Raw genomic sequence first — 17,871 nt, forward strand, 5'->3', positions numbered from 1 at the left:
AACAACAACAAAAGAAGATGAAGAACATATATTTATTATTAATGCAATAAAATGTATTTATTTTAATATTTTATCATTAATTATAAAATAAATTTAATTTTGATGTATTGTTAGTGTAAAATGGTTTTATACGTGCATATAATTATATAACGTCACATCAATAAAAATAATTACCTTTCATGTTGACCACATAAATATCATCCAAAAGAACGAATATTATTGAACGACAGTGTAAAGTGTACACTGTCAGTGCATCAAAATTAAACTCTTATAATTAAATATTTTTGTAACAAGTTAAAATATGTTATATCGTTATTATTTGAATTAACCAAATAGTTATCACTAATTTGTATACATAATTATAATGATAATTAAAAGATTTTTTGGGAAAAAATTAAATAGTAGGTTATTTTAATTTAAAAAGAAAAAATACAAATTTTATAAATAAAATAAAAATATTATTTAAATATCTCACAGAAAAAAATTATGTTTTCTCTAAATATTAATATAATTAAATGGATCTAATTTAATTTTAGATATCAATAAAGGGGTATGAAAATCATTTATATTATTGTTTGGACAAATGACTTGATTAAATTTAGTGCATTTCAATATGTCCTGAATGTCCCAAACCAAAAAAATGAGAAAACAGAGATGAGGAGACGATTACAAGATATATCCGTGCTTGATGCTCTTATCGACCCAGCTGTTTGGAACATTTAGGACATATTAAAATGCATTGAGTTTAATAAAGTCATTTGCCTTATTGTTTAGTCTTTGTAAAAGCTATCATAGAGACATAAACACACACACCATTACGTGATATGAAACTTCTAAAACTGAAGAGGTAAAAAAACTAAGGAGAAAGACAAGATCACATTCCACTGAAGAATACTTTGTCGGAGGCATGTAGACAAGTGATTTGGTCCAATACAACTTCCATTTGGTTTTGCATTGTGTGTATGTGGTGAATTTATGCATACAAATACATCCAATAATTTGATTTAAATGTTAGAATATGGTGTTGGTTTGTGGGGATGATACTTTAGTGGCTATGCACATGGGTTTGTTTTCTATGAAGGAGCCTAAATTTCAAACCCTACAGTCAGAAGATTATTGATATTGTGATCATCGTGTCACACATACAGCTAAGCCAATACCCTTTATCACGTGCATGATGCACGTGATCACTACAATGACACATACTCAGGTTGTGGTGTTTTTATTTGGGTCTTCATATTCATATTTGTTTGTTTTCTTTTTGTGAGGTTTGAATAAATGCTGAAAGATGAAACATTTAATGAAAAGATACATCATAAAGAAAAGGGTTTAAGTGTTTAACTAAAAGTGAGATCATCACCGGAAAGAGAAAGAGGATACAAATGTTAAAAAAGCTTTTCCTTAATTTAATGTTACTATTCACTATTTATTGTTAGATAAGACATTATTTTATGGGCCCTTCACAAAGCCACATCTTATCATCAAAGCTAAGTCAAATTCATATGATACAATCAATACTTTAATTCCACTTAATAATATCTTTAATCCCAATTCTAATCAATATTGTGGGACACTTTATGATTATAGATATAGGAGTGTGACACTAACACAACATACTTATTAAGGTTCGAGGTAGAAGAGAAAATTGAATTCTTGATTCATATGTCAAGAATGAAGGCAAGAGATTGAAAGTAAGAAAGTAAAAAAAAAAATTGAATTCTATGGTGTCTATAATTTAATGTTTAATTTTTGTCTAACTTATTTTTTATGATAAATTTTAAATATTTAATAATTATTTATTTTTATATTTTTAAAATTAAATATTGATTTTTAAACTTTTTTAGTAAATTAAACAAATACTTTTAGACACTATAATCATCACTAAATTTTTTTTCTAAAAAATCATGAAAAATAAAATGTAATTTATTCATTTGTAATTGTACCAAGCACTACCATCAATTTATACAATGAAAATGAGAGAATAGTTATAACAGAATTCTAATAATTTTTCTCAAAATAGTAATTTTGGTATGACAACAATTCAAATTAACTTAACTATTTTTCTTTTTTGGTATTTTTTCTCAACTTTACCTTTAATAAACTCCTTCATTCTGAAGTGAGATATGACTTTTAATTAGGAATGACAAGGGTATTTATTCTGTCATTTTTGTCCATTAGGATAGATAATTACCTGTTTCAGTGCGGGATGAATTTTTAACAAGACGAAATCTTAGACAGAATCAGTTTAAGTAATACTCGCTCCAATATATATATAATTTAAATAAATATATAATTTTAATATATAATATATGTAAAATAAATAATAAAATGATTAATAATATTGTATCATATTTAAGATTTTATTTTAATTTATGTTGTGATGATTGTTATATAAATTTTAAAATTTAATTTTATTTATTAAATTTTAATAATTATAATAACAGAGGAAAATTAAGGTTTAACTTTTTAGTACCCGTGAATAAGAGTGAGGTACTATTATTTAGTATGATTATAAATTACATAATGCGTTATTATCTTATTATGTATATAATTCTTAATTTAATATTTTATTCATAATATTCTGAATAAATAATTGTCCACTTTATTTTTGTTAAAAAATATTATTTAAAAAAATTTCCTTTTCAAAAATGCTATTTTATGTTATTTTATTATATATAATTTAATTCTTATTAAAATTAAATTGAACTTTTCATAAAAATTCTCTTAAATTAGTATGGTCTTTTGTTTGAACCAACTTAATTGATTTTATCGAGTTGTCAACTCATTTGTCTATTTAAATAAATGTTAGAGATTCAAATTTTATTTTGTATATATAATAATCAATTAGTCAATAACAGACTTTTAAATATAATTTTAATTCACAACAAATTAATTATTAGTCTGTTGAATTATGAGAGATATAGTATGAACAACCAAAAATTAAAATGATCTAAATAACACTTACTTTATATCAAGTTCTATTATCCTTAATTTAAGAGGTTGAATGAAATATTCTAATATTAACGATCAAATGGAGTGTAGTTCAATAATCCTTTATAAGAGTGGCAACATGTACCCTAACTGAGGGTATCTAATTCGACCTCACCCAATCGGGTAGGGTTGTCAACCCAATTCGCAGCGGGTAGGGTAGGGAGCAGGCTACGGGTAGGGTAGGGAGCGGGTTAAGCCTCAACTCTATCCGATCAACTAAAAGATCTTTAGCCACTAAAAAGAGATCATTAATTGATAATTTAATATTTTTTTTTACATAAAAACTAGTTCTATTTTAAATTATCATGAAGTTATATAATAATTTTGCATTTTTTTGTAACCCGTGGATAAGGTCGGATACCTGCGAGTTGAGAACGGGTAGAATTAGGGTTGGGATATTCTCAATTCACGGGTAGAATAGAATTGAGTTTATATAAAATCTCAAACCGCGAGTAGAGATAGAGTTAGACTTCAAATCCTACTCTACCTTACTCATTGTCATCCCTAATCTTTACTTTTACTAAAAATGCATAAGTACTGAAATTATATATATTTTAGCCATGCTTCATCTTCACTTTTTTTCATCATTCACAAATTTACCTGTGCATGTGGGTGTAGCACTTGCTTAAACCAATAGATATATATTAATTGATTTATTATAATAACACTATTTATCCACCAAAAATTCTTATATTAATATAAAAATACAATTGTCATTAATTAATTATGTATTTAAATTATTTTTAATAAACAAAACAAAAAGAATATATTAGTCGTTAAAAAAATATTGATTAAAATGCGAGTAATATTTAATTTGACATTTAAAATTTGAAATTGGATTTAATTTGACTTTTAAAATTTCAATAGACTCAAATTGGATCCAAAATTTATAATCGTAACTCATATTAATCCTTAAACTAATTTCCGTTAACAACATATTGACTTAGTACATTAATTTATTGTGATTTAAATTTCTCGTCCAAATTCTATGTTATCAAAATTTATTAGAACTTCAAGAATTTGATTGTTGTTATCATCTTCATGAAGATGTTAAAGAGCCAACCAAACTTCTAGAAGGTTTAGTAGACCTTAGTCACATAGAATTTGGGTGAGAACTGAGAAGTCTAAATGTGTGTTTGGATTACAGTTTGCAAACCAGAGTTTATATAAAATTGATTTTGCAAACTTAATTTTGATGAAAAGTAAGTTTGTGTTAACCTGATTTATGTTTGGCAATCTTTATATCAAAATGGATTATAGTAAAATAAATGTTGTTTGGATTATACTATTCAAAATTACTCTTAGATGAAAAATTACTATAAGAGACATCTAAGTTAAATAATTTTTTTAAAACATAAAGAACAGTAAATGATAAAAAAACATTCATATGAACTAAAAAATAATAATATACATGAAAAACAGAATACTACAAAAAATAATATAAAAAATATTTATCATATAAATAAAATAAATATAATAAAAAACAAAAATATGATAGAGAGTATTATACATTTTATAATGTTAAACAAAAAGAAAATGTTCAATAATTTTTTTTAGTACAATTAGTACTCTTTAATTTAGTATCATTTTGGACTATAAATTTTTATTATTTAGGACTCTTTTATTATTTATAATTAGTATATAATAAAAACGAAAATAAAGTACACTACAATAAACATGAAAAAAAACAAAAAAAATTCATACAAATATAGTATATAATAATTACAATCAACAACATATATCACACGAACAAAATAATTATAATAAAAAATAAATAAAATTCATATGAATAAAATCAAATAAAAAAATAAAAAATTTTATACACAACATAAATATAGTACAATAAAGGATAAAATATGGTCAAATGACATTTTTTATGGTATATTATGGATAAGCTGGGTTTTGATGCTAAATGGATTAACTGGACTAAGGAATTGGTAACGACTGTTTCTTACTCTGTCGTTGTGGAAGATCAACCTTTTGGCTATTTTAGGCCAAATAGGGGCATCCGACAGGGTGACCCCCTATCTCCATATCTCTTTCTTTTTTGTGTAGAAGGGCTTTCCTTCTTGCTACACAAGGCAGAGTAAAACAGATTAATTCAAGGAGTTCAAGTTAATCGGAGATGCCAAACAGTTAATCACCTTTTGTTTGCTGATGATTCAATCCTTTTTTGCAAGAGCGCACCTAATACAAGTCAAAGTATTCTAGAATTGCTAGAGATATATAAGGGTTTCAGTGAGCAAAAAGTCAATCTGAATAAGTCAGCTATCTTTTTCAGTCACAACACACCTCAGAACACAAGACTAGCAATTGCTCAGACACTAAATATTGAACATATCGGAGCACAAGACAAATACCTGGGACTGCCCTCTATAGTTCAAAAATCAAAGAAAGCAACCTCTGGAGCTATCAAGGATAAAGTTCAGAAGAGGATTATGGGTTAGAAAAGAAGTCTATTGTCATCAGGTGGTAGGCACACGCTATTAAGAGCAGTGGGGGAGGCGATTCCTATTTATACACTCTCTTGTTTCAAGATCCCAGACACGCTGTTGACTGAGATTCATAGCATGCTCTCGCAATTTTGGTGGGGTCAAAAAGGCGCAGAACGAAGAATGGTTTGGATTAAATGGGACACAATGACGAGACCAAAGAAAGATGGCGGGCTGGGGATCAAGGACCTAAGGGCGCAAAATTTGGCTTTATTGGGAAAACAATGTTGGCGTTTAATGAAATACCCTAATTCTACTCTATCAAGAATGCTCAAAGCTAAATATTTCAGATATACAGATTTCCTACATGCAGAGATAAGAAGCGTACCGTCGTGGGGCTGGAGAAGTGTTCTTGAAGGGTATAAGGTGATCGAGAAAGGCTTGTTATGAAAAATAGGCTCTGACACTAATGTTCGTATCTTCTATGAAAGTAAAATCACTTCTGTCTTCATGGATAAAAAATTTGCCAAACCAAAAATTGAATCTTTCAAAAAGATTAAACGTGCTTCTTCTCTTATAACGCTTTTGCCAAAAAGTTGAAAAATGAACATGTGCATATGCCTTAATGCAAACTTACAACGCCTCAAAACACTCTCTTTCTCCCCTCAAAGTGGGGGCTTACAAGTTACAACCTTGTTTCCAAAGATTCAATCTTTCTTGCTTCTTAAGCAGCCACAGATCTGCAGCTAAGGTACCCACCCACCCATTACACCCTTCCAATGCACCCCACATTAATTATTTCATTATTATTAATATTAATATAATATAAACCAAATACACATGAAATAAACTTGCATCTGGTAACTTAGACAAAGGTGTCACTGTGCCAGCTTTTAGTGGTATTAGTTGCTTCTGTTACCCACTCTGATGGTCGTAATCCCTCTTTTGCAATGTTTTGGTTTCCATTAGATGTTGCATTTTGCTGCAAGTGTCAATATCTACAGCTAGCAAATTAAATAAAAATTACAACTTTGCTATATTATTTTAGCTGCATCATTTTCCCCCCTAGCTTTGTGTAAGCATTTGGTTTTAGGATTCTCTTTTTTGCTCTTTGCTTTTGTCAGTCCTTGGGTTCTGAGTTTTTCTTTTTCAATTATTTTATTTTGTATTTTCTTGGGTTGTTGAGTGTTATAGGATGTAGAGTGGCATTGTCTGAGTCAGCATCTTTTCTGGGGTCCTCCTCTTTTTCCCCATCTTCTTCTTCTCAAATTCGAAATCTTTCTGGTCGATCCGCGGATTTTCCCGGTGAAAGTTTCAAGCTTTCAAGCTTTTGTCTCACTGCAAGGTACCAATGGCCATTGCATAAAGGAAAAAAGACTTTTATTTTTTTTAATTTTCATTTTATCTGATTCTGCTCCCACCCATTTTTATTTCTCTAATTTCTACCTCTTTTTTGTTCTGAAATGGAGAAGAAATGTTGGATTTAGTTGTTCCATTTGGCGAAGTTTGTTTAGCTAATCAGTGTTTCAGTGTAGCTGAAAGGTGTCTTAATCAGATTGAAAGATGGGCTTAGCTCATATACAATCTTTCCTTTTTTCCCTTTAATTTTAAAAGTTTCTGAATATTCAAATGTTTTATCTTGGAGATCTAGCATTTTTATTCTTTTATTCTGGGGACATGTTCATCTAGCTTGAAGTTTGGAATGTAGTATATGCAATTGTTGCCTCTGGCAGCTGAAAGTTTCAGAATTTACTTATATTTGAGAATTGAAGAAATAATATCAAAATTTCTTTCATATTTACATTGTTGGTTCTTTTCCATTATGGTTGCTTCGGAAAAAAAAAAGACTAATGCATTGCATACTTTGAACTTCTCTCCCTCTCTATTATTAGGTTCCAAAATGATGCATTGTTGTGATGGTTCTACCCTTCTTTTTCTGCATGTAGTGCTTGTTTTTCTGGGTCAATGAGTCATAAATTGTTTAGGTCTGTGATTTTGAATATCTGATTTGCTTGTAAAGTTTACTCATCGGAGTAAAATTGTTAAATGCCCACCGAAGAACTGGATATATATATATATATATGTATATATGAACATGATTTATTTGCTTCGGTTGTTTTCAGGTGATTACAGTTTCTGATATTGATTAGTAAACAGTTGACTGGGTCTTGGAACTGGGAATGAGAGTGGAATCATCATGTTGAGTGATGCATGTTAGGTGTTACTAATTCGCTGAAAAAATGTCGAGAATTACTAAGTGGAAGGTAGAGAAGACGAAAGTTAAGGTGGTTTTTCGGCTCCAATTCCATGCTACACATGTAAGTTTCTCATCTAAGCAAATTTCTCTCTTATACCTTTGGCTCTCAAGTTAAATTTTAGGGAAATAATTGGACTATTTCTTTTTTCTCTGCTCTTTCATTTTAACGTGAACAAAGTAGTGCATTGCAGAGTTGGTCTGAGTTGGCATTCAATTGTGTAGAGTTCATGGAATTCAATGAAAGTTCAGCTGCCATTATTAGTGAATGCTTGTCATGCCAGTATCATGAATTATAATTGGCACTCTCATAGGTCATAGTACTGATTTGCTGTTTAGTATTAAAGTTTTTGATGGGGTGTTGATCATTGTTTATTTTGTATTATAATACTTTCATCTCAGTCAAGTCTAATTCAAAAATTGAAACGTATTGTTATGATTTCTCAATTATATTTTCCACCTATTGTTTGTATGCAAGATTCCACAATCCGGGTGGGATAAATTGTATATCTCTTTCATCCCTGCCGAAACCGGGAAGGCTACATCAAAGACAACCAAAGCAAATGTGAGAAATGGAGCCTGCAAGTGGTCGGATCCAATCTATGAAACTACAAGACTCCTACAAGACATTAGAACAAAACAGTATGAGGAGAAGCTTTATAAGCTCGTTGTGGGGATGGTAAGATTCTTTTCCTGAATTTGTAAATTATATACGATCATGTCATGGAATTTATAGAAGTGTCAAGTTACAACATCATGCACAAACCTTTATTGTATCACTTACATCATATGTAAGCATTTTTTTTTATTGTATATGACTAGTCTGTGCTCTGCCAATTATCAAATGCACTTTTGAATTTTTTTAACTAGTAAGTTTCTCATTCAAGATAATTAGATTTTTAATGGATCTTAATGTTGCGAATAAAATCAAACTAACACGTTCGTCAGTTTAATGAATATATGACTTCATCAGTATTGGTATAATTTGAGTTCCATGTTTTTTCTTACAAAATATGTTTTCAGTTGTTGCTTGCTCTCTTTAGAAATACCTTAGTATTATATGTATTTTCCAACAGGAGGAATCTTGTGGTTGATAGTCCGGCTTGTGTTGTACTAACCTTGTTGTTGGCCTAATGACTTCAGGGATCTTCACGGTCTAGCATCCTTGGCGAGGCCAATATCAATCTTGCTGATTTTGTTGATGCCTTGAAGCCTACATCTCTCGCACTCCCTCTTAATGGCAGTGATCCTGGACCTACATTACATGTGAGGATCTTTATACTTAATATATCTAAGATATAACCATGGCTTTTTAGATTATCCACTTGCATGGTCATGTTGCAGTACAACCATGTAGTTTATGTATTTCTACATGGATATGGCATATCAACTCGTATATTTGTTGCCAGATCTTCAGTTGCTAGAGAAATTTATAGTATGCATTTAATGTTGTGTTTCTCTTCTTGTTTGAAGCCAGGTTACTGTGCAGCTGCTCACTTCCAAAACTGGTTTCAGGTATCATATGATGAGTTATGACATTTACGTATGTTAACCAAAAATAGTAGACTTATTTGATATTTGATGCTATTGTTTTCAGAGAATTTGAGCAGCAGAGGGAACTCACTGAGAGGGGTCTACGGGCAACCTCTGACCAAGGTTCTCATGAGGAATCTGCTGATGGCAAAGATTCGTCTCCGGATCAGAATGTCAACAATCATATGCATAAGGTTTGTGACCTCTGCTGAAAACTACACTTCATACATAGATTTTCTTTGGATTGCTTTTTGTTCTTGTATGTAGGATCTCTTGTCCTTCATTTCCTTGTATTATACTTTTTTCCATCGTCATAATTATTCTTCTGTTATCCTAAAGTAAAAAGGTTCATACATTTTTTTGGTCTTTCTTGTTAGTACATGCTATTCGTTGGTTGGAAGATTAACAAATTATTTTACTACTTGACAAGGGCCGAATGCATTTGATAAAAGCAGATCTAGATACAGAGTTTTCCTTATTAACATTTGACCTCTTAATTACAACCCATTAGCTGTTCTATTTTTTATCACGAAATATAAATTTTCTTAAAAATAATGAATATGTTTGCTGCTCAATATTAAGGTTTCACTGCTTGTTATTAATTTTTTTTTCTCTTTCTGTATTATCCCTTATTATTTCATAAAATCAGGTCAATTCAAGACTGAAACTGAAAAGAGAATCTAAAGATATTCCCCGAATTTCTTCTCTTGAAAGAGAATCAGGGGTTAATGAAGATTATGCAGATTTGGCTGCTGGATATGATGGTTCCTCTACTACTTCAGAAAGTGCATATACTGAGAAGCATGATGTATCCAGTACACATGAAATTGACAGCCTTAAAAGCATGGTATCTGGCGATTTAGTTGGACAAAGCTCGCAGCCGGAAAAAAGAGATGCACCTGATGGCCAGGTCCTGTCACAAGGTAGCCATTGGGTCCATGGTTGGAGTGCAGACTATTCAGCATCAGATAACTTGACGGCTCCTTCAGAAGATAACAGTAGTCTTAAAGGAAACTTAGGCGCGGTCGAGTCATCTATTCTTGATCTGAAGCTGACAGTGAGCTCTTTACAAAATCATGCTGATGAAATAGGTGTTGAAACACACAAATTCTCCAAGCAACTATCTGCTGAGATTTCCGCGGGAGAAGAGCTAGCAAAAGAGGTTGCTGTACTAAAATCGGAGTGTTCAAAGTTTAAAGATGAAATTGAGCAGCTCAAAAGTTCCAAGTTAAGCTTATTACATGGTCTCAGAGACCTGAGAGAAACGGGTCGGGATAAGTTCTTTCAGAAGTTGCCACTTAAATGTCTAAAGGGGCTTTTGCTCATGGAAGATAAGGTAAGAGCTATTCAGAAGGCGTCGATGGGATTTCCAGAAAGGGATTTTAGGTTGCTTAACTTGGAGTTAGAATCACTGCTTGAGATTTTGCGGGATCTCAAACAAGAATCTAGAGAGCCTATTTCGGAAGCTGATGTTGCGAATGAAAGGGAGAACAAGAAAATGGATTTACAAAAAGGTGAACAATATTTAACAGACATCGGGTCTGATGTGGGTTTGTTTCAACCTGAAGGCATGGCTCATTATCTTACCATACCTGGCATTATGTCTCATGAGGCTGAACCGGTGGATCCAACCATTGCTATGAAAGCAAAAATTTTTGAACTCCTAAGAGAGCTAGACGATTCCAAAACCGAAAGAGAAGGCCTCATTAGGAAAATGGAGCAGATGGAGTGCTATTATGAAGCTCTTGTTCAGGAACTTGAGCAGAGTCAAAGGCAGTTGATGGCCGAGTTGCAGAACCTCAGGAATGAACATTCTACTTGCATATACACAATTGCTGCTAGTAAGGATGAGATGGAGATAATGCACCGGAACATGAATGAACAGATAATGAACTTCTCTGAAGACAAGCGCATTTTGGAGTCTATCAGCAGTGAGTTTGAAAAAAGAGCTTTGTCTGCTGAAGCAGCACTCAAAAGAGCAAGGTTAAACTATTCTATAGCTGTTGGTCAATTACAAAAGGATCTTGAATTGCTTTCTTGCCAGGTTCTTTCTATGCATGAGACAAATGAGAATCTTATAAAGCAAACTCTTTCAGATTCTCCCCTTCCAGATACTGATGGTTTCCGAGAACCAGTGAAATATCTGAACAATTCTGAAGGCCATATCTCCAATCTCCCATCCCAAAATCACAGTTCTTCCTTAAGTAGACAACATTTCGGTGAAGACATTTTACTAAGCGATTTGAAAAGATCCCTTAAGGCACAAGAAGATCTATACAAACAAGTTGAAGAAGAAATCTGCCAGATGCATTTTGCAAATATATATTCGGATGTTTTTTCAAAGGCTCTCCAAGAAACACTGCTTGAAGCAAGTTGTGACATTCGAATTTTGAAAGAGGAAGTCCTTCAACTGTCTCAGCAGCTGCAAGTCTCAAATGAATCTAATGAGTTATTGGTGCTGAGGCTGCAGACTGCTATGAATGATATCCTCTCACTGAATGAGTACAAGGAGATTTGCACAGCCAAGAGCAATGATGTTGCTCACCAGAACCAAATTTTACAAGTAAATTTGAATGATCTTTCTCATGAAAACAGTCTTCTTACTCAGAAAATCAATGAGTTGGATGTTCTTCTGAAAGAGTCTAGGAGTTATGAAGGCAAATACATGGCATGTACTACAGAAAACTCAGAGATAAGAAGTATGTTGAAAAACGAGAGCCTGGAAAATGGTCATCTTCGTGAAGAAATATCAATTCTGCATGGAGAATTAGAAGCTGTCAGAAATAAATTTGATGAGATGGCTTCTTTGAAGGATAATCTTCAGAAGAATGTCAGCTTTTTGTCTAATAAGCTTCAGAAATTGCTGGCATCATATGATGATACATACAGTGAAATTTCTTTTCGAGGTACATCTGATTCGGAATGTAAAGAGTTAGAAGGTATTTTGTTGCGGTTGGAAGAGGTACAACAGAGAACACGTGACAGGATTCTGCTACTCATTGAAGAGAAACAAGTTTTAGTGGATGAAAAACACTCGGTTCAAGTATCTTTAAATTCCGCAAAATTGGATGTTCTAGTCATGAAACAGAAGTTTGAGCATGATTTGCACGAGATGCTAAGAAAGATAACTGAGTCTAGTGCCCGATTGCAGAAGCTTAAGATTGATTTCGAGGTGATTGTCAACAGGATCAATGCTGGTTTTGGATTTGAAGCAACCTTCTCTCAGCATCACAAAGAATTTCTGTCCAGTCTTGATCACTTAGAAGCTGAGGTACAGCAACTTAACTCCCGAAATCAGGACATTGCTCAAGAAATTTCAAAGCTCGATATCTTATCTGGTGACCTTGAAATGTGTAAGCTCAGCTTAGCAGCAGTCACAGAGGAAAAGGAAGCATTGGAGTTGTCTATACAAGACAAAACTGAAGTATCTGCAAAGATTTCGTCCGAGCTTGTTTTTTCAAAGGAAAGTTTGCATTCTCTGCAAAATGAGTTGCATAGTGAGAAACTGTTAAGAGAGAAATTGGAGAGAACAGTTTCAGATCTTACCACAGAATTGAAGGAGAAGCAATCTCAGCTGCAGGAACTTGCTCAAGAAATTTTAAAGCTTGATACGATATCTAGTGGCCTTGAATTGTGTAAGCTCAACTTAGAACATGTCACAGAGGAAAAGAAAGCTTTGGAGTTGTCTTTACAAGACAAAACAGAAGTATATGTGAAGATTTCATCCGAGCTTGATTTTTCAAAGGAAAGCTTACATTCTTTGCACAATGAGTTGTATACTGAGAAAATGTTGAGAGAAAAATTGGAGAAAGAAGTTGCAAATCTGACTGCAGAATTGAATGACAAGCAATGTCAGCTGCAGGATTCTGATATGACCAGACAAGAAATGATCCATCTTAAGCAACTGGTTGCAGACTTAGAATTTGAGAAATCAAGAATATCTGATCTTCTACAAGAATCCGAGGAACGTCTTGAACTTGCCTTAAAAGAATCTTCATCTTTTACTTCCCTAGCAACTCACTTTTCTGAACTGCATGAATTTTCGATAGCCACAGATGTCGTTGCTACTTTTACTAGAGCTCAATTGGCGGATCATGTTGTGGAGCTTAGTGAGAAACTACATTCCGCTAGTCAGCAACTTGACATGCTTCACAAGAAGAATCTTGATGTAGAATCTGAATTGAATAGCTGCCTTTGCAGAGAATTGACTTGCATTGAAGATAACAAAAGATTGCAGACAAGTCTTGACTCCCTCAAATCGGAGTTAGATGCCACTTCTGCTCAAAAGAGAGCATTAATTGATCAAAATGATGCAATGATATCCGAGCTGGAGGAGCACAAGAGTCGAACAGAGAATGTCAACAATACTTCTATCCACGAAAGCCAGCTTGTCCTTGAGGTTGAAAGGCTGGGGAACTTGCTGGAGTGTTCTAGCGGAGACGGTGAGGAACTCTTTTTGTTGAAGGAAGAAGCTGAACTCAAGTGTTTAGTCCTTCAGGCCAAATTACATGAACTGGAAACTGCTATGACTTCTTTGAAAGACGGAGAATTGGTAAGACTGGAAAACCAATGTAATGAGCTTTCCAAGAGGCTTTCCGAACAGGTTCTTAAGACGGAGGAGTTCAAAAATTTGTCCCTTCATTTGAAGGAGCTGAAGGACAAGGCTGAAGCCGAGTGTCATAATGCTCGTGAGAGAAGAGGAAATGAAGGACCACCTGTTGCTATGCAGGAGTCTTTGAGAATTGCATTTATCAAAGAACAATATGAAACCAAGTTGCAAGAACTGAAACAGCAACTCTCTTTGTCGAAAAAGCATAGTGAGGAAATGCTGTGGAAACTGCAAGATGCAATTGAAGAAACTGAGAGCAGGAAAAAGTCTGAAGCTTCTTGCATAAAACTTAATGAAGAACTGGGAACAAAGATCTTGGAATTGGAAGCTGAGCTACAGGCTGTAATTTCAGACAAACGAAATTTGTCAAATGCTTTTGACCTGGTAAAGGCTGAAAAGGAGTGCTCATTGATATCCCTCGAATGCTGTAAGCAGGAAAAGCAAGAACTTGAAGCTTCACTTCTGAAAAGCAATGAGGAGAGGTCCAAAATTGAAGTGGAGCTCACCTCAGCAAAGCAATTGCTTGAAAGTTTGAGATCTGATGTGAGAGAGAAATCTAATCACACAGCTAGCAGTCGAGAGCTAGAGAGTACAAATATGCAACCCGAGGTAATTGTCTTATTTAGTATTTTCGGTAAGCGAGTGTACATTGCCACTTCCATGTTGATAATGCCATTCCCATACCTGTTTTCTTTCCATTGTATGTTTACATGAATATGGTAAATTGGTAGTGGCAATATCCACTCCCATCTTTTTATTGTCACTTTTATAAAAGAAAAAATCACAGTAATAAACAGGGAACTATTTTTTATATGAGTACATATAAAAAGATTGTGGAATTATCTGTGCATGATTGCTAGAATAATAACGATGCTTACATGAAAGGCCTTCTCACCCTAATTTGTCTCTTCTTACACTTGGTGATTCTAGAAAGTTCTTTTGCCATGAATAGTTTTATCACATAAGCATCAACAAATAAGATTATAACTATTATAAAAACTATATATACCAAATAAACAACAATGCTTGGGAATTTGGTGCTTCAAAACCAAAACCTTGTTATCATGAATTGAGCATTCTGTTTTTTATTGGTGATATATAATAAAATAGATAAGAAATTTCTCTGTTAAGGATCTTTAATGGCTGTAGTAAAAGTCTTGTACCTTTTTTTTTGCAATGTATTCCTTCCTTCATCTATCTTGAGTATGATAGTGAGCCTCAACAATTTCTTTGCATTATCATTTGATAGGATCCTCTTGCAAATGGATGCGAAACTCTTGAAAGTGAAGACTACTCACAACAAAAAGAAGAAAAGCACGCGGATTTAATTAGAAGTTTGAAATCTAGCCTGGACAACTTGAATAAGGAGGTAACATTTTAGGCACCATTATTCGTAACTACTCTTTCTGCATTCATCTATACTTCTAAATATAGTAAATTTATTTTCTAGTATCATGCGAAAGGTAACATGGATAGCATTTCCATTTTCCTTGTATTCGAGTTGTGACTTTTATTGTTGTGTCTGGTGTAAATGTGATCTAAATTGTGTCTTCTTATTGCAGTTGGAAAAGATGAAAAAAGAGAATTCAACTCCTTCAGAAGATGGTTATAGCATTGAACTTACTTTTCCCAATCTGCAAAGAGAATTGGTGCAGCTACATGAAGTAACTAACTCTTGTTTGCGTTGATTGCCGTGAAACATGTCTTTTTCTTTGTTCAGATTCTTATGAATTTTATCCTTTGCTCAGGCTAATCAAGAATTGGGAAACATATTCCCTGTGTTCAAGGAAATATCTGTCACTGGCAATGCATTAGAAAGGGTTCTTGCTTTGGAGATTGAGCTTGCTGAAGCATTGCAGGCCAAGAAGAAATCAAGCATGCAATTTCAGAGGTACACCTTTCTTTTGGAGCAGTAATTAGATTTTGGTACATATAGATGCTAATTTTGGAAGCACATCACCTTAAATTTACCATTTTCTTTGTTCTCGGTTAAAATTTGATGACTGGTTAGAATCTAAATTCTGATATGCATCATCTTTTTTACTCTTTGAAATGAAGTAATGATCTTTTTCTTGTTTTAGCTATCAATTGCATTTTAAAACAAGTACTTTGCTGATTGAATCAAACAATCTCCCAAAGATGTTAACACTATGTTGTTTTGCACAATTAATTAATGTAAAAGAGTTTTATACTAACATCCAATTAAGAGTCACTTTTATCTACGTGGCAGTTCCTAATTTAATGGTGCAAACGAGTTTTACACTGACATTGCATAGAAATTAAATGCTACTTGTTTCTCATAATTGAATTTTTGGCATGCATGAACATGTAGTGGAACACTGTATTGAGACCAATTCAATCACATTGTTTTAAGACAATTTTCCTCCCTACATTTCAGTTCTTTCTTGAAACAACACAGTGATGAAGAAGCAGTGTTCAGAAGCTTCAGGGACATCAATGAGCTGATTAAGGACATGCTGGAACTGAAGGAAAGACATTCAGCTGTGGAAACAGAACTGAAAGAGATGCATGAACGTTACTCTCAACTAAGCCTTCAATTTGCAGAAGTTGAAGGAGAAAGACAAAAGCTCATGATGACACTCAAGAATACTAGATCTTCCAAGAAAGCTCCAAATTCACCTGATTCCTTGTAGCCAAAGTGAGACATCATCATCATCAATTTTTTTTCTCACCCTTGCACAGGTTAATAATCTATGCATATTCTTGGTCAAGATATTTGTGGCCCCACCATGAATGTTACTCATTACTCTTTCTGGTTCAAAATATCTGTTCATTTGGATAAAGTGTCTACATTGAAAAAATCAATGAATTGTTCAAATGCATTGGTTTTTCATTGATTACTTTGTACAAATTGACAGATGATTTTGAAATGGAAGAAGTACATAGGGTATGCTTATAAGGGGTTTCATTCATAGTTCATAAGCTATAGCAAGAGTTTTATATAGATATATATTTTTGCAAGGGTTGGTATGGTATCACATGATTATCAAAGCTGAGAAGCAGATAATAATTTGTGTAAATAAGAATAGTGCCTTGTCTTTTGCAACTAGAATCCTAGTATATATTGTAACATCTTTTACCCAAGCCTCCCAGTGGTGTAATTGTTTTTTTCTGTACAGGAACAATATCTTACAAGATTATTTCTATTTAGAAAAAGGGAATTATGAGAACTGTTTCGTCTCGTCTGTTCTGTTATTCCCCGGACATGTCATTCTCATTTATCAATCACTTTAATATAATAATAATAATAATAATAATAATAATAATAATAATAATAATAATAATAATAATCATCGTATTGAAGTGTTGAGTTTGAAATTTATAGAAAAAAATAAAATTTCACTAAAAAAACCAAATTTATATGTGTTTTAAATGTTTATGATATGAAGAATTTAAGTGTTATTTAGAAAATATTAGTTTATATTTTTAGAATGTTTTAATTTAATTTGACGTATTTTAATTTTGTTTATTTGATTACTAGATTGATCCTTATGTTTGTCAAAGTTTTCTATATTTTAACTTAATAAGAAGTTATAAATACCTTATAAACTAGGGTAGTCATAATTAAGAATGATTTAGTAGTTTGAAAACCCTTTTTTCGGTTTCGTAGACAATTCAGGTTGAAGAGTTCCTTCTTTGTTGCATCGGGGAATTGAGTAGAAGGTTGAGGGTCCCTTCAGTTCAATTCCCAAACTATGGCATTGACAAGTTAGGTTTCTTTCTTATTGCATCAAGAAATCGAATAGAAAGTAGAATGATTCTCTTTGTATTCAATTTTAATTTATCCTTTTTGCTTTTATTTCAATTACAATTTATCTTTTCTATTCAATTTCAATTCTTGTCTTGTTTATCCTTTTATTTCTATATCACAAGTTCAACATGATGTAAATGTTTGTATCTTGGATGTATTGTCTCAAGTAGGTCTCAAGTAGGAATATACTAGTAGTTTTGTCCAAAATGGTGTTGAACAAAAGTCTTTCGAGAACAAAGTTATAAGCATTTAATTTTTAAAAGACAAGTGTATATGTTTT

General features: G+C 32.7%; 1 protein-coding gene across 3 annotated transcripts; it reads left to right on the forward strand.

Annotated features, from left to right (window-relative positions):
- The first annotated feature begins 6,131 nt into the window (after window positions 1–6,131).
- Window positions 6,132–17,010, forward strand: LOC107460779 (uncharacterized). Of its 3 annotated transcripts, none has more exons than XM_016079167.3 (11): window positions 6,132–6,174; window positions 7,547–7,741; window positions 8,156–8,356; window positions 8,821–8,943; window positions 9,155–9,192; window positions 9,275–9,404; window positions 9,860–14,428; window positions 15,069–15,188; window positions 15,382–15,483; window positions 15,568–15,710; window positions 16,218–17,010. In XM_016079167.3, the coding sequence occupies exons 2-11, from the start codon at window positions 7,664–7,666 to the stop codon at window positions 16,471–16,473; spliced, it is 5,760 nt and encodes a 1,919-aa protein (XP_015934653.1). In that variant the 5' UTR covers window positions 6,132–6,174; window positions 7,547–7,663; the 3' UTR covers window positions 16,474–17,010. The 3 variants fall into 3 exon arrangements, with proteins under 3 accessions (XP_015934653.1, XP_015934651.1, XP_015934656.1); XM_016079165.3 differs by lacking the exon at window positions 6,132–6,174 and adding an exon at window positions 6,348–6,768; XM_016079170.3 differs by lacking the exons at window positions 6,132–6,174; window positions 7,547–7,741 and having other exon boundaries at window positions 8,208–8,356; window positions 9,151–9,192.
- The last annotated feature ends 861 nt before the right edge of the window (window positions 17,011–17,871 follow it).

This window comes from Arachis duranensis, chromosome 8 (genome assembly GCF_000817695.3).
Source record: "Arachis duranensis cultivar V14167 chromosome 8, aradu.V14167.gnm2.J7QH, whole genome shotgun sequence".
NCBI lineage: Eukaryota > Viridiplantae > Streptophyta > Magnoliopsida > Fabales > Fabaceae > Arachis > Arachis duranensis.

Coding starts and splice junctions, on each gene's coding strand:
- LOC107460779 (XM_016079167.3), top strand. CDS start 7,664: ATGTCGAGAATTACTAAGTGGAAGGTAGAGAAGACGAAAGTTAAGGTG. Junction 7,742..8,155: donor TCCAATTCCATGCTACACAT/GTAAGTTTCTCA, acceptor TTTGTATGCAAG/ATTCCACAATCCGGGTGGGA. Junction 8,944..9,154: donor ATCCTGGACCTACATTACAT/GTGAGGATCTTT, acceptor GTTTGAAGCCAG/GTTACTGTGCAGCTGCTCAC.